Source organism: Ciconia boyciana, chromosome 8 (genome assembly GCF_034638445.1).
Source record: "Ciconia boyciana chromosome 8, ASM3463844v1, whole genome shotgun sequence".
Taxonomy (NCBI): Eukaryota; Metazoa; Chordata; class Aves; order Ciconiiformes; family Ciconiidae; genus Ciconia; species Ciconia boyciana.
The window spans coordinates 3,239,714-3,263,879 of record NC_132941.1 but is presented as its reverse complement, the minus strand read 5'-3'; the positions used below and the strand labels follow the sequence as shown (position 1 = coordinate 3,263,879).

General features: G+C 38.1%; 1 protein-coding gene across 4 annotated transcripts in view; it reads right to left on the bottom strand.

Moving 5' to 3' along the window:
* The window catches only part of DENND4A (DENN domain containing 4A), a 56,894-nt gene extending 33,272 nt beyond the window's left edge, over positions 1-23,622 (bottom strand). For 2 of the 4 annotated variants that reach the window (XM_072871661.1, XM_072871664.1), the window contains exons 1-8: positions 23,208-23,622; positions 14,461-14,546; positions 7,967-8,296; positions 7,106-7,355; positions 5,423-5,492; positions 3,632-3,801; positions 2,700-2,941; positions 541-607 (exon numbers count right to left, since the gene is read on the bottom strand). In XM_072871661.1, coding sequence (XP_072727762.1) covers positions 541-607; positions 2,700-2,941; positions 3,632-3,801; positions 5,423-5,492; positions 7,106-7,355; positions 7,967-8,274 — 1,107 coding nt within the window. In that variant the 5' untranslated portion in view covers positions 8,275-8,296; positions 14,461-14,546; positions 23,208-23,622. Of the gene's footprint in view, positions 1-540; positions 608-2,699; positions 2,942-3,631; positions 3,802-5,422; positions 5,493-7,105; positions 7,356-7,966; positions 8,297-14,460; positions 14,547-22,601; positions 22,735-23,207 lie in introns of those variants that run through there. The other 2 variants (XM_072871662.1, XM_072871663.1) reach the window with 2 other exon arrangements.
* Positions 23,623-24,166: the final 544 nt, after the last annotated feature.

Genomic DNA, 24,166 nt, shown 5'->3' with positions numbered 1-24,166 from the left:
ATGCTAGGTCTTGCAGGTAGGACAGAATAAGGGTCACATTTGATAAAGTGTGCCTCTGTTGAATGTGCATGGCCCTTGCAGTTTTCAGTAAGAGCTATCCATTATGTAGAGGACAGCATGAAGCCCCTTGGGAAAACAGGTAATCATTAATATACTCTTCACATCTGGTTTTAATTTTATTTATTTTACACTCAGCCTTCACACAGTAGCAAGAATAAAACAGTTCAAAAGCTATTGCAAAAGTCAAACCAGATGCCGACTCTGAGTAGTTTTTCATTAATTTCCATATACTCTGAAAAAAAGAAATTAAGTTCTAAGCTCACTAAACAGCATCTTGTAATATTTCATTAAAGTCCTTAACTAAACTGGAAACAAAAGTGAGAAATCCGTAAAAATTAAGTGTATGAATTTAGGAAAAAAAAATAATCCTGAACAACAAAAAAATTAAACATAGAAGTTACATATTCCATTTACTAACCTGTTCAACAGCTGTTTTGTCTTCACTTAAGACATAGCTATTAAGAAGAAATTTACACTTACCTGAACTAGAATTCTTGGCCTCTGAGGGGATGGAAAAGGAACTTTATGCATGAAATGGGAAATGTGTCTAGAGGAAAAGAAAAATACTAATTTAGTAGAAATTATAGTAGACTACAAGCTTGATTTGCGAGACTGAAAAATTACAAGGAGCTTTTTTTTTTTTAATAAATTTCTAAAGTAGAAATATTGATGTTTGAGTATTACAATACCATTTTACAATCCTGCTTCTGAGACTGGCTTTAAATAGCACTATACCTCAGAGACTAGCACTGGTTATTTGCCAAAAAAATATTCACAGCTGAGTATCAAGGAGAGTCATTAAGTTCATCCATTTTCTTCACTTCCAAATACAAAATGTTATGTAAGATTTCTGATTAAAAAAGTGTTAAAGTTTTTCCATATACTACAAATACAGAAAAATGTTTTTAAAATTTGAATAAGTTCTCAGTTTTATAAATTGACTAAACTTAAAACAGTTCTAAAAGTGTAGGAGTTCTACATAATACACACTTTCACATTAAAAGAAACTACATGCAATCAGTAGAAACTCAGGAAGAAATACTTAATCCATCATAAACTGCATGCTACAGCACATACTTTACTGTGATTTCTGCAACCTTTACCATTATGATGACGCAGACAACAACCAAATTTTGAAGAAATTCAGAGAAACCCACAAATAAGCATTGATTTATATAGAAGACTCATTTTACATGTTTCTGATTCAAAGCTATATATTTCATACATATATTTCAATGTAGCTGCATATTACACCATTAGATGTATGCAAAAAGCCCCATTTTTACTGTGTTTTTAATTTTTTGTACTTATGCTAGGCTTAACTTTTTGTTGCAATTCTATAAGCACATAACTGGCATTAACCAGAAGCGGTCTTGTGCCTCCTCTTCACCACTCCTCAACTGACCTCCCTTGTATCAGCACCAATGTCTGTGCAGCCACATGGCAATGAGAATTGGAAAGGGATCAGGCTGACAACAGATCTGGGGTTTTGTCTTTATTACCAGTGTATGAAGATGGTGGCAGAAATATGGAACATACAGCAAACATCAAGTGAAAGGCCTGCTGCTTGCAGAAGCAGGACTTGCTGAAAATGTTCAAATAGTCATGTATGGCACAGACAACCATCATCATTAAAATAGCCAGAGCAACTAGGCTAGATACTATATTAACTTCCATGCAAGATAGTGTAGCTGTATTTAAATTATCCGCAGTAAATTGACCAATCAGTTTACAAATCAGAGAAATCAGAATAAGCAAATAAATCTGTAAAATCAAAATTAATAAAACATTTATTATATTTACTTCTCATCTTATTAATTCCCAAAACTCAAAACCCAAACATAGTTCTCAGCTTAAAAAAAAATAATTTCATTATTGGAAGTTTACACTATCAGAATTTTAAAACTAGTTTAGTAGATACAAAGTGCAATAATGAAGTGGATAAACAATCACAAAAAATGCTTAGTCCGCAAAGTCAGTGTCTCATAAAACTTAATATTGAAGTTTAATCAGAAAAAAGACTGATGTGTAATAAAATAAAAAAAGCAAATACTGCATTTGAAATCTGATGCATTAAAAAGTTACGTTAGCCTAGAAATGTTAAATGGTATTACATACGAATTACAGATATCAACCACTTCTTGGATGTAAGGATTTCCTCTGCATTTTAAAATGTGAAAGCCTTTATGTAAGAAGGAAATTAAGTTTATTTATGACAAATAGAGGAGGATTACTAGTGCAAAAAATTCAATCTGCTTTATTATCTCTCATTACACAACAAATAGGCATTTGAAAAAATGGAAGACTACATATTTCATTCTCCTAACTTAACGTATGCAACATTAAGAAAGGATTTATAATCTTGCTCCTCCTAATCACTATGCTAAAGGGTGCAAAGCTAATTAAAAAAGCCTTTCAGAGATACCTTTGCAGGCACTTAAATCACAAATAAAAATCTAGGCTTTTTCAGGAAGTAGATAAAGATACATTTAATCAGTGGAGAAATGTGCCTAATCTAGTGTAACCATTATATTTAATGTTTGATGACTAAAGTCGAAAGGATATTATAGGAAACTTCAGAGTAAAAAAAGAGCTCTCATCAACTGAAGTTACTGTTACGAATTTTTGAAATTACTTACTTCTCAATGGGTAGAACATGTGGACCAGAAATGGAGTAACGATACAGAAAGGTAAGAAACTTCTTGAAAGCATCAAAGAAAGGCCAGTGAGAAAGCAGACAGATGCATTTGTTTGTTTGAACTGTTCTGCATGTGTCTGACTTCCCCTCAACAGCAGCTGCTAATCCCAGTTGAGATTTTTGTTTCTCTGTGAGATTCTCTTCAGGATACAGTTCATAAAACTGAATAGCAGCACCATATACCTGCAAACAACATAGTTGATTTGAAGTCAATAAATCTGCCTCAATCTTCAGAGCAATCTAACAAAGCCCAAACATGCAAGGAAAATCAAGTCTATGTTACTGTTTGAAAAGTTACATTAATGCACCATCTTTTGAAGCAATCTATTCCGGAATATTCTTATGGCTGTGAAAATCCAGACTGTCTATTATTTATTTAAAACACTTAATGTCATATGAGAAAGAGTAATTTATGAAACAATTTAAGTGAGAGAAAAATAATGATTATACAGAGTACAACTACAGTCAACTGCTCCTACAATTGCCTTTAAAGCTATTTTAGGAATCCTTTATATGCAACTCAAAGCAGTATTCCTCTGACATCCAATTTACTTCTTAGAACAAGTATATACATGCAAGGTTGTTTCCATGCTTGCAATAAAAATAGTATACTTGCATGTATATGCAGTCAGAGGTTTTATAGCTCTCTAATTTGAAAGGCTAACATGATTGGAAAGCAAAGGAGTACAGGTGCTTACAATCAACAGTCCAGTAGCGAAATAAATGCAAGTCACTCCTTAGAGTAGTCTTTGAATTAAGCCCAAATAGATTCAAATTTGCCTATGAAAATACACATTATTGTCATCCTGAAAAGCAACCAATTTTTTTAACTTAAATTATTAACAATGATTTTTTTTTAAGCTTTCAAAATACCTTTTCTGCAGAAGCTCCAGTTAGTACAAATGTAGAAAAAACTGGGAGAGGGTATTTACTGTTAGATGGCCAACATTCAATCGTTGCACCCATAGGTAGACAAAAAAGAGGCACAGATTCTGGTAATGGGAATGATTCATAATCTTCTTCGGGATATCTGCATATTAAATCTATAAAGGCAATTTGTAAAGAGCCAGTTACATAAGGAATAGCAGAAACATATTTGTAATAGCTCATTCCATAAAAACATGCCCAGAAAAATTGTGTATGAGCATACACTAACTTCAGAAGATCAGTAAAGTAAAGTTGTAAATAATCAGGCATAGCAAATAGGTGGAAAGGGGCAGCATGCTTCCAAGGCCTAAGGAGAAATCATCCGACTAAAACATTGGACTGAAGTCCTACTTACTATTCTAGGAACTACTCATAACTAATTTATCTTTTTCTGTTTGCAGGTTGTGTGCATCTCAGCTACTATTATAATAGTTCACATTCATCACTAGTATGAATAAAGATTTAAAATTTAGTTCAAAAAATGGTAATCTGAATAATTGAGAAATAAGACTGATGTTTTCAATTATGAAAGCAATTAACTTTTGCCAACAAAAGTTTCCTGAAAAATCTGATAATATGCTAGATATTAGATAGATTTTTTTTTTTTTAAATATCAATAGAATCGAACCAATTAATTATGCTGGTCCACCTCAACTGAGGATTCAGTTAATATGCTACCAGACTAACGTGTTTAGACTTAATTTTAAACAGACATAAAACATGAAGTTCTGAAGCAGAGGCTCTTAACATAGAGGTCTTCAATTACATCATACAGCTGTAGCAATCTACCCTTTCTTATTGCTAACCCAGGGGACTCCAAACTGAGAATGAATATCACATGAAGGGATTTAGAATTTCTCTGCATTAGAGAACACAATCACTACACACTCTTTTCTAATAGACAGTGAAGTATTAATAAGCAATAAGAACTGGTAATCAAGAAGGGCAGTGGGTTTTTTTCCCCTCCCCAAGAAGCAAAATTTCAGGCAAGCTACTACCAGATGTGAGGCCTTTTAAAATTTTTATTTATTTATAAATTTATTGTCCACCTTTTAGTTAGTCCTAAACTACCGTTGTTTACAGAGAGCTGCATCTCAAAGGGATATAAGCAAATTAAAGCTTAAGTCTGAATCGTGCTCATGACTTGTACTCAAATAAAATCAGGGGTTTAAAAAAAAGAAAAACACCAACACATTTAGTCAGAGCCATAGCAAATCTAATTCTGTCTTATAAATAAAACAACAAAATAAAGATGATACACAATCCAAAAATACTTAAAGATATCAATGCCACTGATGTTCAGGGCAGTGTGGAAGTCTGCAGTATTCTTCAAAAGGTTTCTTAAAGAAAGTTATCATGAAAATGCGTCAAATAATTTTTGTGATATTTTCTTCTGCATATATATATACACATACATATACACACACACATCCTTAAGAGACAGTTATCAGCAACAAAAACAAAGGTGGGAGACACACAGGTTTGTAGAAACCTACCAGAACACAACTAGGCTTCCAATTAAAAGCAAATTTTAAAACAAAATAGTAATGATACATAATTCTAAGGTTTATTTCAGGACATTATTTTAAAATAATTCTTCAGGGAAAGATTCCCTTTTGAATAATGCCAAGACAGTGTCTTTGTCAAATAATTCTTTGATTAAAAAGTGTATTAAATTACATATAAGCCTGTACACCCTGAATTGAAGCTAAAAAAAGCTAAATAGTAGTTACATACCAGCTTTATATGATATCGTGTTGGTTTTTGCCACAGACTTTTTATAACATAAATACACTGCTGAGCCCCACTGTAAAACAAAAGAAATTATTGGATTACCTGAAGAAGTATAACAAAAGGACGTAACAGAAAAGTGGAGGAAAACCTCTTCCTTGTTTACAAAGAACCATAATCTACACACAAAAACACAGAGCATTAAGATATAGGAGTTTTGGCCTGCTACACTATCCTTTCTGACAATGGCCACAAACAGATAACTGAAAGAAAAGTACTGTGTTAGGTCTGAGCTAACCAATCCGTGGCAGGCATCAGCCTGACCTCTAAAACAGAACTGGTTTATAGACTGAAGCACGACATCTATAAAGTCTTCTCTAAAGCATTTGTTAACATAACTACAGAGTTTTAAGTACAATTTTCATCCATATAAATATTTAAACCTTTCTCCATTTTGTTAAACTTCTGGCTTAAATGTGTATATAAACAGATATACATACATGCACACAATTATGTATACACACACACACAGAGTGCAATGTTTCTGTTATTAACTACATTTGTATATTACTTTAACTTAATACTTAACAATTTTCTTTTGTGCCTGCCTTTTTATTTTAATCATGCTAATCTTTAAGCCCGATTCCTTATGCCATCTGTGATTTCATAATCTGTGAAACAATGCAGCATAATGTCATAGTATTTGCAGCTTCTAAACAATAATTTCCTTTCTGGCATTGTTAATGGTTTTAAATATTTTTGAAGTTCTCAGTTTCTGGACATGAGAATAAAGAACATGGAAAGCCACAGAATGGAAAAGACCGGCACCCTTTAAGGGCACACAAAGCTTCTAGGGATGGGGGAAAGATACAGCAATTTCCATAAGACAGCACTCCCATAACCCAGTAAATACAGGGACTGGTAGAACTCAAAAATCCATTTGTTAATGTCTACAGGCATTTATTTAAAAACAAGTACAGATCAATTCCCGTGATCTTTTTTGCATGATACTACTCACATATGCAGTCAGCATCCTCATCAGCATGCTCACCAGCATGCTGACTTTTGAGGACCCCACAAAAGCAAGCATATAGGGCTGCAGATTCAACTAGGAGACACCTAAATATTAAGGTCTGCAAAACAAAGTGCTGTGATGCCTGTGTATTTTAGCAGGTCTAGCTTTGGAATTATATTAAGCATTTAAACAGGCTTACAGTCAACAGCATCCAACATCGCTCACATGCAACTTTCTTCAGAGAAACAGTTTGTGAAACTACTGAGGAGAATGACACTTATGAAATAGCTTTGTAGGTAATGGGAGAGTTTAAAAACAAAACAGAAGGTCGTTGTTAGACACAGAATTCCCATCACAACAGTAAAATCAGTGTCAGAAACTGCCTTGCCTGTAAAACCTCCAGTTATACAAATGGTGACACAACAGGTTCTAAGGACTAATCCAAAGCTGCTGAAGTCAGCACTAAAAAGACCATTTGCTCCAAGACTTCCAAAAAGACTTTGTTACAAGCAGGAACAAAGAAATGCAATCCTCCAACTCTTCCAAAATTTGATAAGCACTCTCCAAAGATAAATCAAAATTTTTCACCAGGTACTCTGAGAACCATCACAAATACTCCACAAACATTATATCATTGAATATCAAGTGTTCAAAATCCAGATTTTGAATCTTACCATACTATTATTAAGATTCTTGTCAACCTTGCAGAATGTATGTGGAGGGGTTTCTCCTTTACTTGGTATGATTATACATATATCCGTAACAGCCAACGTGTTTTGTGTCATGTTTTCGGATGCTCTTCGGTAAGTGATGTACACTCTTTGTGATGAGGCACCACCACTAATATTAGCAGGCCGACCATATGGAGTAGTTTGAATTATTTCACAACCTTGCTTTACTCTTTCTTTCCCATCATATAAAACCCTAGTTAAAATGGGATGAACAAAAGTCAGAAGGCACATTTTTTTTTTTTTAATACTTTGAATACTAATACTATACTAAGAATTATAACTGAATAGTACTAGTTTAACAGGAGCTCTTGTCTCATCTCTGATCAAAATATTTTTACTGACAAGTTCAGGTCACATTATATCAAGTTGCATTCTAACAGAAAAGCTTCGTGATGAAACTATACTCATTTTCCTCATGTATAATTGCTTTTAAGTGTTTTGTTTACTGCAAAATAGTGTTATTTCCAATTCCATTAAAGATTCATTGCCTGATCCCAAGAACATCATACAACTTGCCTCTTTTCAATCTGTATTAAATAGGTTAAGCATCTTATCTCAACCAAAACATATACATTGAAAATTATAAATAGCTTTGAAAACTCCATAATGCAAAGGATTACCCTTGTCACTAAAATCCACTCAGCATGTACTTTTCCTACCATACTGGGTTACAGTATGCTCAAGTCAAGAAATATCTTCCTGTTTAGAGTTTTGCCTTATATTAAAAAAGTATGGTATTTCAAGAAACCTCCCTAGTCAAATAAAACTGCCAAAATAACTTACTGGAACAGAAAAACCACTCACCCCAAATCAGTAAGTGGGGGCTTATCCCTTCCTCGGCGATAACAAAGGTATATTTGCGGTCCTACAAGACTGCCATTATTAAGATCTGCAGACAGTCCCGAGGGAGTAACATCTATGCATTTATATCCCTGAGGAACTTCCTCCCCCAGAGATTTATTAATTACTGTTACATCTGTAATAGGTTCTTTTGGTTTAGCGATTTTATGGCAAGCATCATTGAAGTGGATTTCTTCCTCTAGTGGTTTTGAAATATCTGTTAATCCTGCGACAACAAAGTAGTCAGCAACACGAGCCCCTTTGTCTTCCATCTTCCATTACAAGATGTTATAACTGGTGAGAAAGAAATATATATCAGTATCTTTAAATGAAATTATAAGGTATCAGAAATAATAAAATTATGTTTATTTTTAGAAACAGAAAATTTGCAGTAATATAAATGAAAACACAATAGAAGAATACAAAAGAAAGAGAGATCCATCATCAGATCATGTAACATTTTTCATTTGTAATCATGATCTTTCCAATTTGGAATTCTGAGCCACAATCATGAGAGCTAATTGTTAAATCTTGGAATGGAAAACCCAAGTGGCCTCTTTTTGTTAACTTACACACTAGAGTAGCTGAACCAACAGGAATAGCAACAGCAAAATACTGTGCAAAGTTTTGCAAATAGTTCACGACTTAAAGCTCATGGCTGAGCCAAAAAAGTAGTTCTCATGTATTTTGCATACAGTCTATTACTGCACTCTATTCACCATGACAATGGATCTTCTAAGGCACGATCTGCAATTAATTTGCTTCCTGAATATTAAACATACATGCAAAGGCTGTCTTGATTATTCTAAAGATACAACTATAATATTTGCAGCCATCTCACCCTGTGGGATTTTACATCAGATACCAAGGCCAGATCTTCTTGGGAGTATTTTTGCAGGCTAAAAGTTGATACCATTTTATTTCATAGTGTTTTGGGCCTCAGATCCTTGATGTGCAACTCATCCATAGCCAGCAATATACCAGCTTTTATACAAGACATTTAAACCAAGTCAATTTAAATGGACTACAGACCACTGTGAAACAAAAACATTCAAGACCACATGAAGTTTTTCGTAATGAAAAGGAATACAGTCTTGCTGTTCCAGCCAAATTGTGTTGGGAAATTACATTCTTTCTTCCTGGAACATATTGATAAAAAAATTCTTTACATATGAATCCTTTCTGTATAGTGGTTTTTTGCAATGTTTGCTACCAATGTTGTAAATTAAACTCAGCAGAGGACCAAGTAATAGCTGTAGGATGAAAAGATGGCCTTGCAAACAATGCAGTGCACTGCATATCAGGAGATTCAGTTTCCTCTGTCAGAGACTCTTGAATACCTTTGCAAGTTACTTAAACCCAATGTCTTATTTAATAGCTTGATTTTGCAAATAAAGAAAATACTTTCCGCTCTTTCATGGAACATTGAGAAATGGGCTAAAAATGTTTATCTAAGTCACCCATATGTGCTGGAACCTTGCTAAAGTAGCTTCAGGAAGTTTACTGTCATCAAGTTCCAGACTTTTTAAACCAGACAAGCTATTTAAGACTCTTTTGTTGAATTAATTTTGTTTGGGTGTAAAATTTTATTGCAAGAGAAACTGTGACAACAGAGGAGTTTCAAGAGCTTGCTAACGTTCAGCAACTCAAACAGAATTTAAAACAGTTTGAATGGTTGGTACAAGACTTCAGTTTTCATGCCACTTTTATTCCGGTTGCATTATCTGCCTTTATTTTTTGCTCTAGGTAGCAAGTATTAAACCTTATCAAACTCCATACCATCATGATTCTTGGATTTTACCAACAAATCTTTGTTAAAACAAGCAAAATAAATTTGGACATCTCTCACTGGTAATTAGGGAAATTATGTCCTGAGTGGATACTGTGCATTTAATCAAATTGTTACGAGCTGACCTCAGATTTCCAGCACCAGTCCCTGCTCAAGAAGGAAAAATGTCAGCCTGTGCCTGATCACCACTATCAACCTCATCCACCAGTGCAAGAAAGGTAATTCCATCTTGCTGCCCTTATTTTGTAGGTTGTATTTTGCTGGAGTAACTGGCTTGACTAGCTTCTAAAATCACAAGGAAACGAGTAACAGTTTTCATTTTAAGGTTATTTACACTATTCAAGAAAACACCAAGAAAAACCCCCAAACTATCTGACCTTTCTTTCTTTCTATATGATTAATAAGCAATATGGGAAACTGCAGGACACATGACTACTGGGAAATGATCATCAACATATAGCAGTGTAACAGTTTGTAAATAACTGTTCAGCTTGTTTTCTGAGAAGAGAGAATGCAGTTACAAAACTAAACTCAATTTAACCTAAATTCAGTTATTTCAAAAACATCTGGAATATGTTACTCAGTTAGCAGTATATGAGAGTAATAACTACAAACGCAAACTTCTCCTTGAGTGATATATCCAGACACACAAATTCAACCACTGCATATGCTGCCTATTATTTCACTGTACATCTGGCTTCAGAAAATCCAGAATAGGCTAGGAACAAATGCATGGAGAGATAAAGAAGTTTCATAAAGTATCTTTAAACTCCAACGTAAGACCAAACACTAACATCTCTTAGCTAACACGACTGAAGTTCTAAGTATTTTGTAACATTTACAATTCTCTGTAAAACTAGACTATGCTATACTACGTTTTAACTATCATGAAAACTTTCTATCTTTATCAACCAGCACTCACTCTAAACCAATGGATAAGCTGTAACAGCTTTTTAAAGCTACAATACACTGGGCAAGCATTTGCTCTTAAGTTAAAAAAAAATAAAAATATATATATATATATATACACACACACATCAGAGCATAAGCAGTTGCTTTTAAAAAGTATCATTTGAAAATGCATCAAGGAATGTAGAAAGAAAAAAAATGAATACTTCATAACATAGATCAGAAAAGAGCTATGGTCAAAGACTGCTCAGAAGATAGAGGGGGATACATACACATAAAAATGTAAACCCCCAAATATTGCTCAAGAACTGCTGAGGAAGAAAGGGCTGGCTAAGTAAAAGCTATCAACCAAACAATTTAAACTCAATGCTTACCCCATCATGAGCTCTGGTGAAAAAGTTTTACATTAAAAGACTTGAGAAGAGAGAAGGTAGACTAGCTAAGTCTTGCACTGTTGTGTATGAAAAACGTCCCATAACCACAGGCTCAGTACAGAGCAGCAGAAACACGACAAAACTGAACTTTGCCTTAAAGATTCTGAGTTAGAAAAATATTAAGTTTTGTTCCTTTGCTCATTAGCATTATTTCACAAAACTACACCAATTTCTGGAGTGCTGCAGAATGCCTTTAAGTTGAAAAGAAAACAATATTTTAGTAATCAAAATTTATACAAACTATGACTGTTAAAATTGCAAGTAAGCCTTATAACTTCAGTATATTAGCAGCACACTATTCCAGTTTAATTAGCCAAAACCAAAAATATATATACACATTATACTGAAGAATCATACCTATCTCACAATTTAAGCCTCACTATTAATTATTTCATGTTAAGTTTACACCAAAAGTCTTAAATTCAAACACTCATTTATTCCCAAAAGCACTTTCAAGAAAAACTGGGACAAGCTCTCCTCATTTAGAGCCAGTTAAAATTAGAATCCCCTACGTACAAACACCTGCTATCACACAAATTTGCTTCCTAAGGTTATAGCACGTAATACACAAGTCAGCAAGACTTTCATAATTTAATGCAGCTTTTACAGAAGGGAGAAAAAAAGGCCTAGCTGATGATGCATCATCCCTTCAGATCCTTGCCTTCTGATACAAAGGCTTGCAGCTAAAAATGGGATAAAATGCAGAAGATATCAGAACAATTCAGTGTATTTTATTCAAGCCAACTCAGACTTTACTAGAGCTACTGTGATACTCAAATTTTCAACATCTGTTTACTGTGAGAGCAGATTTATGCAAACTTTATGTTAACAGACCCCCAAAAGAAGTTATACAATGTGAGCTAATTCAGTGACAAATAATCATTCTGTGAAAAGCAATTTCACATAAACTGATGAATCTGAATAATTTCTGTAGAAACTCTTACCATGAAGGTATTCCAAAGCATATTATAATTATGTACATCACACAGTACTGCAAGTCAACTTCCAGGAAACAAACAAACAAACAAAAAAACCCACAAAAAAACCCCACACAACAGAAACAAAGTCACACTGCACAAGAGTGTTGCTTGAAGCAGCAGGTCCCAGGTGAAATTCAACAACATTAACAGTGCCACACTGAGAAGCAGCTTCTCTACACTTCAGTCATCTGGGGATGAAAGGCTGCACTTCGAAGACAATGCCATGGGATCATGAACATAACCTCTTACAAAAGCCCCTGGAAACAAGTGCAATATATGGTCTTGGAGCCATCTCATGACAATAATTTTTAAAGGACTGCATATAATTAATAACACTATAAACTAAACACCGTAAAAATCTGTAAGAAACAAAATATCCTTGCAAAGAGCAAACTGACTTATCAGAACATACTAAAAACACACACAGACTTTGCAGAGCGTGACTATCTAAATGTGGGAGAAAAGAGGGCTTTTTGCCATTTCTAAAAATATGGGAACAGGGGAACAATCAGATAATCCTGCCACAGATCCACAAACTATTAGCTTGATTACTTTGCTGAAAGACAAAGGGTAAACTCAGTTTCATTGTTTATTCAATTTAATTTTTTAATATCATTATATTTCTTCATAAACATTTAGGAAATACTAATTAGTAATTTTCACTGTCTAACTGTCACCACTGTCGTAATTCATAGCTGCTAGCATTTTAGCAAGTGTTCAAAAGAGATTAATCTGGAAAAATTAGCTTTGTGATCTAACACTATAGATCTATTGCTAGTGTTAAAAGAGAACCAGTCTGCTGCAAAGTGCACAACAATCTGCTATTACAAGAAAGATGATCAGGAGGTTTACAGGAGTTCCATATGGCTGACCCTTTTGTGATAAAATATCGGTGGGACTTAGATCTAACCCTGAATTCAGAAAGCAGAGCATATACGCTAACTTATTTTGCTTCCAACAAAGTATTTTTCTATTTGCTATAAGCTATCTGCAACTCTCATATAGAAAGCAAACAAAAATTGAAAGGCATGATTTTATACCAGCTCACATATTTTCAGATAAAGCAACTAAATCAGTGTCCAAGCTTTTTGAACAGATCACAATTTTCATTCAAATACTATGATGGAAGTACACAACAGCTTTTTCCTTACCACATGACCAGAACTAATGCAGATGTGCCATATATTCCATATGTGCAGCAGCAACAGGCATGATGCTTCATGAAGTACAGAGTTTACTATAGATGCGCTATACCATTTCCAAGGAAAAAAATACTGATATAATTCATACAACCTGCTCCTACCCAGACTTCTGTAGAGGTAACTTGTAACTGGGCTGCAGACCAGGAAAAACTGCTCCAGACAGTGCCAGCTTCTTTCCAAGAGCCAGCTTTCCCAGATAGCAAAAAGGGTTTACTTTATGTTTTTTGCATGTGCAAAAGATACAAGACCTGTGAAAGGTAGCAGTAAGGACCATCCGACTCCATTAGCACAGTTTCGCCAGTCCACCTCGGGCAGACGCAAACACAACTGCTTTGTAATCTTTTAATCTGCCTTGTCTTCATTCCATTCCTTCCTGCATTTTCCTTTGATAATATTAAATACCTTATTAATTTGAGTTCCTTATTAGGTCCATTAGCTGTCTAAAGCAGGTGACATTTTACTTTGTTAGCCTGACTCCAAAGAGACGTTCTGTTTGTAAACAAGGAACAAATGTCTCCTAGTGTAGGTTGGAAACCAGTGCAGGGCTCTGCAACACACCTTTTTTAAAACAGTTCAAAGCTTTATTAAAAATGGCAGGTGTTTTTTAAAGCATTCATCATATAATCACATTCCAAGAACTTCCTTCCTTTGAAGGCACATGAAGAATAGATGAATAGACAGACAAATCAGTGACCAATTTTTTAAAATTGCCAGTAAAGTTCCAACAGCCCCTAGCATTTCAGTCTTGTATGTGTATTGCTGCATTATCCCATTGAAGTATAAAGCCAACACACAGAAATGTGGTGGCTAGTCACGCAAGAGCAAAATGAAGTTAACTGGATCAGTCAGTCCTGCTATGGCTACTCAGAACCATTTCTCAGGCATGACACTGCACAAATCACATGAGAGCTCAACAGCCTAGAGAACATGTGAATAACTGCAGTTACCCAGGGAAAAACCTTCACCCCATCCCTGTACTTCCAAAGTTGCCTGACAAAAGTGACAGACAAGCCTTTTTTCCCCAGTATTTTCTTCATAGCAAGCAATCAGTCCTGGGAACAAAGCAGAAGCACCTCAAATATCACAGGAATTCTCTCAAGTCAGAACATGAGCCTTTTGAAAACTCTTTCAATGTGTTCCCTACCTTTTCATCAGGGCATTGCTTCTATACTTTGCCTCTCTTGTTGTTAGCCAGGCTTTAACACAGACTTCTTGTTAAAGTTTCATTCCCTGTAGAAACAGTAAAAACAAAAATCAAACAATGTACATATTTGTTGAAACTTACACTTACTGCACACTCCACTGCACCAGTCACATTAAATGAACATTGTGAATTGTTGTAGGACTCACTTGCTAAGACAAGGTTATTGTCACTTAACTATTAAAAAAGTGTATGACACCAGATTTTAAACTTAAGAAACAAAATATCAAGTTTTATGCTGCACTGATATTTTAAGAATGTAAACAACATTTAATGCTTTAAAAAACCAAAATGAATCAAAGAACAGTTGAGCCAGACACTTCAAATTATTTCAACTCTTCCACTATTTTCTGATAAATACCTTCCACATCTATTCACAAGTGTTTGCCAGCTACAAAAGTGCTCTTTTAGCTCAATAACCTTTCAAAGTCTACTTCAAAACATTGCTTCTCTTTGCAAGATTCTGATATTTAAGCAGATCCTTCTTACTCCACAATCAGCAATACATGTGTACTCTTCCATCTGGCCACCTGAATCCAATTCCCCATTCTTGCAGCTAGTGTTACAGTCTTCTTGCCATTTACTGTCACAATTCACTGTTTTTCTTCAGATATAATAAACACTAGTATGACCACTTTTAAACATTGGTATGATCACAGACAGCTTGAGCTTGTGTTCTACACCGAGGCATGTGCAAGCCAGGCAGCCTGTGCTACATTTAAGCATTTTAAAGCAACAGCTTTCCACCACAGGACTGAGAATACCTCACTGGAGACACTCTCAGACTTCAATCTCCCAGAACAACTCATTAGTATCAGCAAGGCTGTAGTCAAAAATAAACTTTGTCTAAACAAGGCTTCTCTTTGCCAAGACTTGGAGAACACTCTTAGAAGATTACCATGAGAAGACTTCAGAAAACAAAGTGTAACATAAGCAAGGCCAGGAAGAAACACATCTCAGGAGGGTTTATGCAAGCCATGAAAGATTTGCTTCCATTCCTGAAGTGGAAAAATTTAGGGAAAAAACCCTACACTACATCATCAGAATTATATTTTTAGGAGCACAAAGTTCAAGGTTCTGTTCATAACCCCAACATACAAGACAACTTATTTCAAATCATGCAGAAGCAATCAGCACTGTTAGTTCATTACTCTTACAGCAAGGAGCGTGGGGGGTGACAGTCTAAAGAGCAAATCCAGCCCCTGGTGCAAGTCTTTCTAATCCATATGGCACTATGGACTAGTACCGGTTAAAGTCGGTTACTCTTCGGTAACTGACTTTGAACATTTTTACCCAAGACTATAAAGATAGCATGCAGAAGTAGCACTACATGTTTCTGTTGATTGACCTGATCTGTAATATAAAGTTTCCAGGAGTGTCAGAAATTATCATTTTAGGGGTCACCTGCAGACCTCAAGCACAGCTGCAAAGAGTCTAAGAAATAAGCAGCATTAACACATGAATAACTTCCCCATGGACTCTTCAAAAACCATCTTTCCTAGTCAACTATCTGGAAAGACAATGAGGAGAGTTGAAGGAAAGAAAAAGAAAAATATACATTTATGCATCACAAGGAACACAGCAAGAACCGCTGCCAGTGTACTTGCACTCTATTTCGTAGTACTTGCAGCTTGTAGAACATATTTACAACTACTTTGTTGTCCTCCATCAATCAAGTAAAAGATCTACTTGTTCAAGAAACAAGGTGCAAAGGACTGACATTATTACCCCAATACAACGAGAACTTCTCATAGCATTTTTATTTTTAGTAGGACATTGCCTATACTTTTTCTTCACATTTCCTACTACTACAGTTAAACAAATGACAGCAACAGAGAAAGTTGCTAACAATAAGGGCTAAAGTGATCAATTGCATTACTTTTTACTCTACTGCGTACATCTGCACCCAGTAACGTTAGACAACGCAGTGGTTACCAAGAAGCCACTAGCCTCCACTAAGCTCCCTTTGGTGCTGCATCAACAGTAGTACTAGTGCTAAGATACATATTGGCATACAAAAAAAAACAAAACAAAACAAGAAACCCCTCAACATTGTTCTGCCCCTACATGACTAGACCGGAATTGCTATCAAGTTTTTTTGCAGGCCCATTCACAATCATCTGTACCAACTCATGGTTAACATACTCACACTCAAACAGCAGAGGAGATAAATCAAGAATGCTCAGAAAACTTGGCAACAAAGGATCTCTAAGAGGTGCCTGGGAAACAGAAAAGTGCTGGATAAGAGCGCAGGGACAGAACACAGGACTATGAGTTTGGGAGCAGAAAACAGGAATGCAGGCCAAGAACTGAGGGACAAGCAGATTTGTTCAGCAATGCCTAGGAAGAAAGAAAAATTAGACTTAAATTCAGAGGCTAATCTAGATTCAGTGGGCAGTGAGCAGTCAGTGAGCAAGAACTAGCCATCTAGAGTATCAAAGCTTAGAGGAGGAAGCAGAATAACTGGCAGAGAGAAGGCAGGAAGGAACAGACTTCACCCTGAGGGAGAGATCAGGCATTTTCTACATCTTCTATACTTTCCACCATCACTTACCAAGTCTTCCATTTGTTTGTGCTTCATTGCTGTTTTTAGTCTCAATAAAATAAAACCATTTACTAAGAGGGTCTAACAAAGCACAGGCTGCTTAGGTGTTCATTACAGTTGTGCCACAGCGAAATCCCACAATATTCAACCCTGACTACAAAAATTCAAGAAAGTGATGTTCGAGTATCCCACGAGATTCATGACAGAGACAAATCTTAACAAGGCTGGGTTTAAAACTTCCACTTTTTCTAGATTACAGTATTTATGGCCAAAAAGCACAACCAAAGAATGGAAACAATTTCTGAAGTACAATTGTGTTTGTAGGAGGGATGCAGAAAACAATTTATAGCACATGAGGGGAAGGGAAGCCAAGGTAAGCACTGTAAAATGTAAATATTACTTCATCCAAAACACAGTTCAGGAGGGCAGCTAGTCCATGTTTTTTGTACAACTACTTATCAGACAACAACTTTTTAAAAGGAAAAGTCCCCCAAACAGAATGTTCTATTTTTCTTGGCACAGCAGATAAAGGCAAATGAAAGCAGCAAATTTTCCAATATTGAGCTTCAAACCCAAAATCTGTCACTGAAAATGTCAAAGTGCATCAACCAAGACTGACAGAAGTGGCCTGCTTTCACCCAGCCATGTTTGGACACACATGCCAACCTCAGTTTAGTTTTGAAGCCATTCTCTACCCAAATTAAAATTTTGAATTCATGGTGTGGTTGAGGGAAAGACAGGTGGGAATTGTTTCTAACATTTTTTGCTGCATTTAAAAATACACTTTAATTGTGACTTAGAACATTTGACATTCTTTTTTTTTCCTCTGGCCAGCAAAAATGTCCTGTAAGGCAAGAAAACTGAACCCAGCCATGCTGCAAATTATAGACGCTGAGTGGCTGGCATGCATAGACTGCAACTGCAGGGCTGTAACCGCTGTTTGCAGATGATCTACACCACACTGGAAAGGTTTAATGAAGAGATAACACTGACTAATACCTCCCTCATCTAGTAAATCTCCACATCCAGTTAGCAAAATGTTCATCATCTACCCCACAGAAAAATAAGTGTGAATGTACTGCTACCAGTACAGCTACAAATATATCTATCAACTGACACACACTGCTGTGACAGTTTCCTAGCTAGGTTAGCTGGCAAAGCAATATGATGCTACATTAGGGTATCCCCCCGATAATCACAGTAAATTAGCTGAAGTGCAACAATACACTAAGGTAACTACTGCTTCAGGATTCCAAAGCCAGCTCAAAATACCTTTTTGTAACATAGAACAGACATATCCTAAAACTCCTTCCACATCTTTTGGACCAAAATTATTAAATAACCACACCCTTAAAAGAAAGGCTGGAGCATACTGAGTCAGGGAGAGTCACCTTACGTGCTAAATATTACAAGAAAAGTACTAACAGAAGGGTTTGCCCCTGGCGCTCTACATAATGAAGTCTCACTGTCCTGAATAGGAGTTCAGCATACAAGGTAACTACGAAGTTGTACAATTTGTCAGAGCACTGCTCCTCTACTGGGATTTAACTGACAGCACTGTGCTGAGCCTGCTTACTTTTGCACTTGCAGGATCTGGACAGCATCACCTCTTTCACTGTAATTTTATAGTCAAAATACCATGCAGACAAACTTGCTGACATACAGAAGCTATCAAAGCTGGACCAGATCCTGATCTCAGTTGTAAAACTGAGAATAATTCCTTAAGCCCACAAGTTTCTTCTGAAGCTCAAGACAAAACCAAAATTCAAGAGTCCAGCCCATAGTCCCCTTCTCTTTGTTTGCACAATGCTTGCACACAAAAACAGTGGGGGTGTCCTCTTGGGACTTCCTCATTTGCATATATGTACATACAACTTATACAACACGCTTACTGCTTGTCCACTTTTATTTCAGATAGCTAAATTGAAATAATTTGATTATTTAGTATTAATGATTTTTTCTGACCCAAATTTTAAAAAGTCAAATTTTAAAGTAAAAATTAAATAGTGAGGATATAATTGGCTAACTTACTTCTAACACGCCTCTTTACTCTTCGCATCCTATTTTTATACCATAGTTCCTTCTTCTTTCACACCCCCCCCCCCCCAGTATTGCTTACTTCAATTTCACTCTATTTCAACCCCTACAGTAACCTTGTGCCTAATACATGAAAGTACACTTTGAAAAGGTAAAAATATGCCATTTAAAAGAGTAGGGCCAACACTTTCTGAAGTCTTTCGTTTCCACTCCTCCTCCACAATTTCCTCCTGGTACTGTTTCTGAGCTCTTTAGGGAACTACCAATGACTATTTCTGCATCATAGACTGCTACTAAAATGACTGCTATGGATCAAACCTCTCAGCATCACTGCTTCACATAGCCTTCACTGTACATTTTAATTTTGACTCTATAGTCTATGGGGGCACTTTATAAGCATACATACATCAGCAGAGTATTTCCAGATCAGTCATACACCAAGCTTCCAGCCTGAACTGAAGGATAGCAGAAGATATCCAAGGTTTCTTATGCAATATAGCAAAGAACCTCATTCACTTGAAGTAATTACTTAGTCAGTACCACTGTTAGAAATAGCTGATTTTAAATCGTTGAACAGTGGTGATGCATTCACTGTTTATACATATTCATCTCCTACCTGTTAGCTATCCTCAATTAAAGCAAGGCATAACTGGCCTTAGCTTGCAGAGGATTTGCAACGATTTGCTGCTTTTAGTATGGCATAAAATTTCTATCATGATTTGTGCTCGCAGTAGCAAATATTATATATCAATTCTGTATATAAATAAGGGAACAGATGCAGGGCCTTTTCTGTGCTCTTGCCTAAGACCACCCAACAAGGCTACAGCAGAAGGATGAGGGACAATTACAACTCAGCCCTCTAAACCACACCTCTAGCCTTGCTTTTTGCACAAGCTCAACCTAAACTTTCTTCAAAGGTGCTAAATCTTTACAGGGTTTGGTCTGGGGCGAATTCTGAAGGGGGAGGCAGGCTGGGGTTCTTTTGGAGTGTCAGCATTAAAAAAAAAAAATCAAAATTTCAATACATCACAGAGAAGCCCGATTTAAATACTTTCTCTTTAACAAACAAGAGAATCATACTGGAAATACACCAATCCACAAAGATTGCATCATGTTTTGTTAAGGCATTTAAATGGAGATGATTTTGGTGTCTTTTTTTGGTCCTTTCCCCCTCCTTTTAAGAAGTGTTACGGCTCTTTCCTGGAAACTTCAGAACAAATACATTAAATCCACAGCTACATATGTATCAAAACCTGAGCTACTGGAACCCTCTGTCAGACAGCAAGATACCTGGAAATCACCAATGCCTCAAACATTATGTTTGAACAAGGTTACAAGGTTACATTGACTTTTTTTTTTTATCCAATATAAATTGTGCAACATTTTAGTCTCCAACTTTCTGGTCATGTCAACACCATATTTAAAAACTAAGGTCAAAGTTGAGCAAAGGACAATGAATGGAAATAAGACTTCCTACAAGTTTTCATTTCGGGAGATATTTAAGATTGAGAAAGGTTTTGACTGACTAGCTATTGTACTATTCCCTTTCCACAACCTGCTGGTGTTTGACCATGAGCACAACTGTTTCTACAGCCACTGTTATAAAAAGCATTTCAACCTACTATGACTTGCAAAACTAACTCCAATTCAGTTGCTAGGAAATATGATGGAAATCGAAAAGGGATGTTGACTATTTAAGTGACACTGGAAATTTCTTTTTCCAGTTTTAAAACCTCAAGATGAACAAATCCCATTATCATTATTCAGCTTAGTCTTCCTCTATTGAAGGGTCACAAGACAGTTTTCTCTAGCTATCACACACTACAGCAGGGATTTACCTAGAAATTAGTAAACCCTTCAATGCAAAATCCTGTAGATTAAAAATCACCAGACTGGCTTCTGAACAGTGGTGCCCACAATTCCTTTGTAAGAGTGCACAGAACAGTAGTATTAGTTAGACACCTTCCAGAGACAATCTCATTCTCTTTAGAGCACCAGCTGGGCTCCACTCTCTACCTTGCTACTTTCCCTTTCAAGCACGTATCTTAAATAGGACCAGGTTATTTACATTGTTCCTAATGCTTGACCTGAATCAGCTACACTCACCTGAGCCCTATAGTATGTGATAGGCTATGTCAATATTTATGCTTTTACTAACTAATAATTAACTATGGCTACATAACTACAAAATTGCTAATATTGCCATTAACACATATAGAAATTCCATTAAGCACCATACCAGTGTTATATCCAAGTAAAGCATATAGAACAAGCCGATCACCAGAAATGCAGACTTGCAACCACACTGCTACAAAAAGTATGAAAACTCATGCGTATGAACATCCTTAATACTGTAGACATTTTAAAGTAAGCCTGTGTTTTAAAAAATGGTCCTAGTACCTTTTGGCTTACCGCTTGCAGAAACAGATCTTCTCTTTTGTGCTACTTTCTAGTAAATTCACTGTTTAGAAGAGGCCATTGGGTAAAGCCTGTTCCAAAGGAGCAGAAGCTGCTCATAAACTTGAGGAAAGTACTTCATCCAGCTGGACCCTAATGTTATTCTAGAATAAGTAAAACATGTACAGCACACAAGCTTTTAAGGCTGCAGATAAGTTTAATCTTTTTTGTTCTGTCTTTAAGGCTCCATGCAATTTTCCCCTTCCCCAAAAGCTAACCACAAAAACTCTAATGCTCTATTTTTGATAATTAAACAATTTCAATACCAAGTCACAATTGCCCCTAGAAAACTTAGTTTCATTTACCAGAGAAGTAGTTCCACTTCGATGTTCACTTTAAATGAGCTTACAGACTCCTCAATACTCTAAAAGCAAGATAGAGTTTCACCAATACTCTAAATATATGATTTTTTTTTAAAAGAAGAAACGGGAGACTCTTACAAAGTAAGACTTGTATGCTAGACACACAAACCAGAAATAATCCATTTACTCACCCTCGACCTTCCTTGGCTAGACTAACTCAATTAGTTTTCCTAAACCATTACAGATACTTGCCAAGATTACATATTTGTGTTTAATCATTCAGAAAGTGAAAGATTACGTACCGTAACATAACACTCTTTACGGAAACCTCTAGTTGAGCAACAGTTCCAGAAAAAATTGTGAAATGAAGTAAAAGGCTGTCCAAAACACCATGCTTCTACTCAGTTAATTCAAAAAAAGTTAAACTTCAGAACTAAGCGCCAAGTCAAGACCTTATTTTTAGCAAATCAACGTTCTCAGAGGCGGCACATTTTTAAATGCAGCCCCTTTGAAATCACTCCAGAATAACCACCATCACTAGGATGTTATTAAATATTATCATCCCCTGGCCAGCAACTTACGCTACATGCAAACATCATGACAGAACAAAGATAAAAACGTCAGGACTAATTTCTACCATCACGTCCAGCGCGTTGCATTAATCCAGCTATACAGTAAACCAGGCTGTGAGAGCCAAAGGGAAAGTCGCAATAAAAATACGCACGCACAAGGCTGAACACTACCTGTGCAATTCCAGCTGACGCAGCGCACGCTGCACGGAAAAACTGCACATTTATTTGGGGAACACACACCTCGGCCGGTTTCTCCCCGAGCAGCTCTCCAAGCCCGCCAGCACGCTCCTGCCCTGCCTTTGTAACATGGCAGGTCAGCAAGGAGAGCTCAGTCAAGGCGCAGGCAGCTCTCCGCCCTGAGGAGCGCCTGCCTCCGCGGCCCCGCAAGCCGGGCCGGGGGTGCGCTCCTCCGGCCCGGCCATCGCCGCGGCGGGGGGCTGGCGGGAAGCGTCGGGCCGACGGGGAAAAGGAGAAAGTTTTCCCCCTCCCACCGCGGCCCAGCGGAAAGTTACCGCCGCCCCTACGCTCCCCTCAAGCCCCTCGCCCGGCCTCCCGCCGGGCCCCCTCGCCTCCGCCCGGTACTGACAGCCCAGCGCGCCGCCGGCCCCGCCGCGGGCCAGGGGAGCCGCGGGCAGGCGGACGCCCCTTCCCCGCCAGCCCAGGCTCGCGATAGCGCCCGCCCCGCGATATCTCCTCGGAGAACCCCCCCCCCCCCTCGCCCGGCGCCCCACCGCGGTGACAGCCCGGCGCGCTCCCTCGCCGCCCCGCAGCCCTCACCTCAGGCAGGGCCCGCGCTCCCCGGAGCAGGGGGGACGGCCGCCAGCGCCTCCTGCCCCCGGCGCCAAGGACCGGCAGGGTGAAGGGGGGGGGGAAGGGCGCTCGGTCCCCGCGCCCTTATCTCATCCTAGCGGAGCCCGACTCGCCTTCGTCGCCTCCCCGCCGTGTGGGCGTCTCAGGCGGGATCCCCCCTCCCCTCCGCGCCGCCTCCTCGGGCCGCCATCTTGGCTGTCACGGGGGACGGGGAGGGAGGGGGAGAGGCGGGCGCCGACTCGTGACCGCGGGAAGGCGCGGGAGGGCGCCCGCCGGGTCCTGCTGCTCCGCGGCGGGAGGCGGTTGTGCCCCGCCGCGCCTGAGGCGGGTCCGCCGCCACAGCGCTGCCTAACGGCCGGCCGGCCGCCGCCGCCCCGGCGCCCAGCTCGCCTCTGAGGACTCCCGCTGAGAGGGCGGGCCTGTCGGCGAGGGGCCTCGATCCAGCGACCCCCGCCTCCCTCCTTCTCCCCTCAGGGAGCGGCGAGGCGCCGGCGGCTCTGAGCTGTGAGGCGGGAGCGGGACGCCCTCAGTGAAACCTCCTCAGCACACCCTAAAATACGACGCGCAGACCATGGGCTCGACTCTGCCCCCCCCCTCCGTCCCACAGCGTCTCCCGCCCGCCGGCAGCACCTTTAATTTAAACAGAAATTAATCTCCGGCCCAAATATGCCAGTCTTTCGCTCACCTGCGGCGCCCGTCGCCAGGACCCGGAGGAGGTGCCGGCTGTCTGGAAAACAAGGGAAGAGAAAACGGGGGATTTTCTGCAGGCTTGATGTAACCCGCACCAGGTTGTTGCATCAAAGACTAGAAAAGAACCCGAGACAAAAATAATCTTTTAAAAGCGTGCGGCTAAGAGTAGCGCAGCGTCCCGAGATGTTGCTGAGAACAACAAAATGAGTCCTCCTGCTTGTACCAACACACAGAAA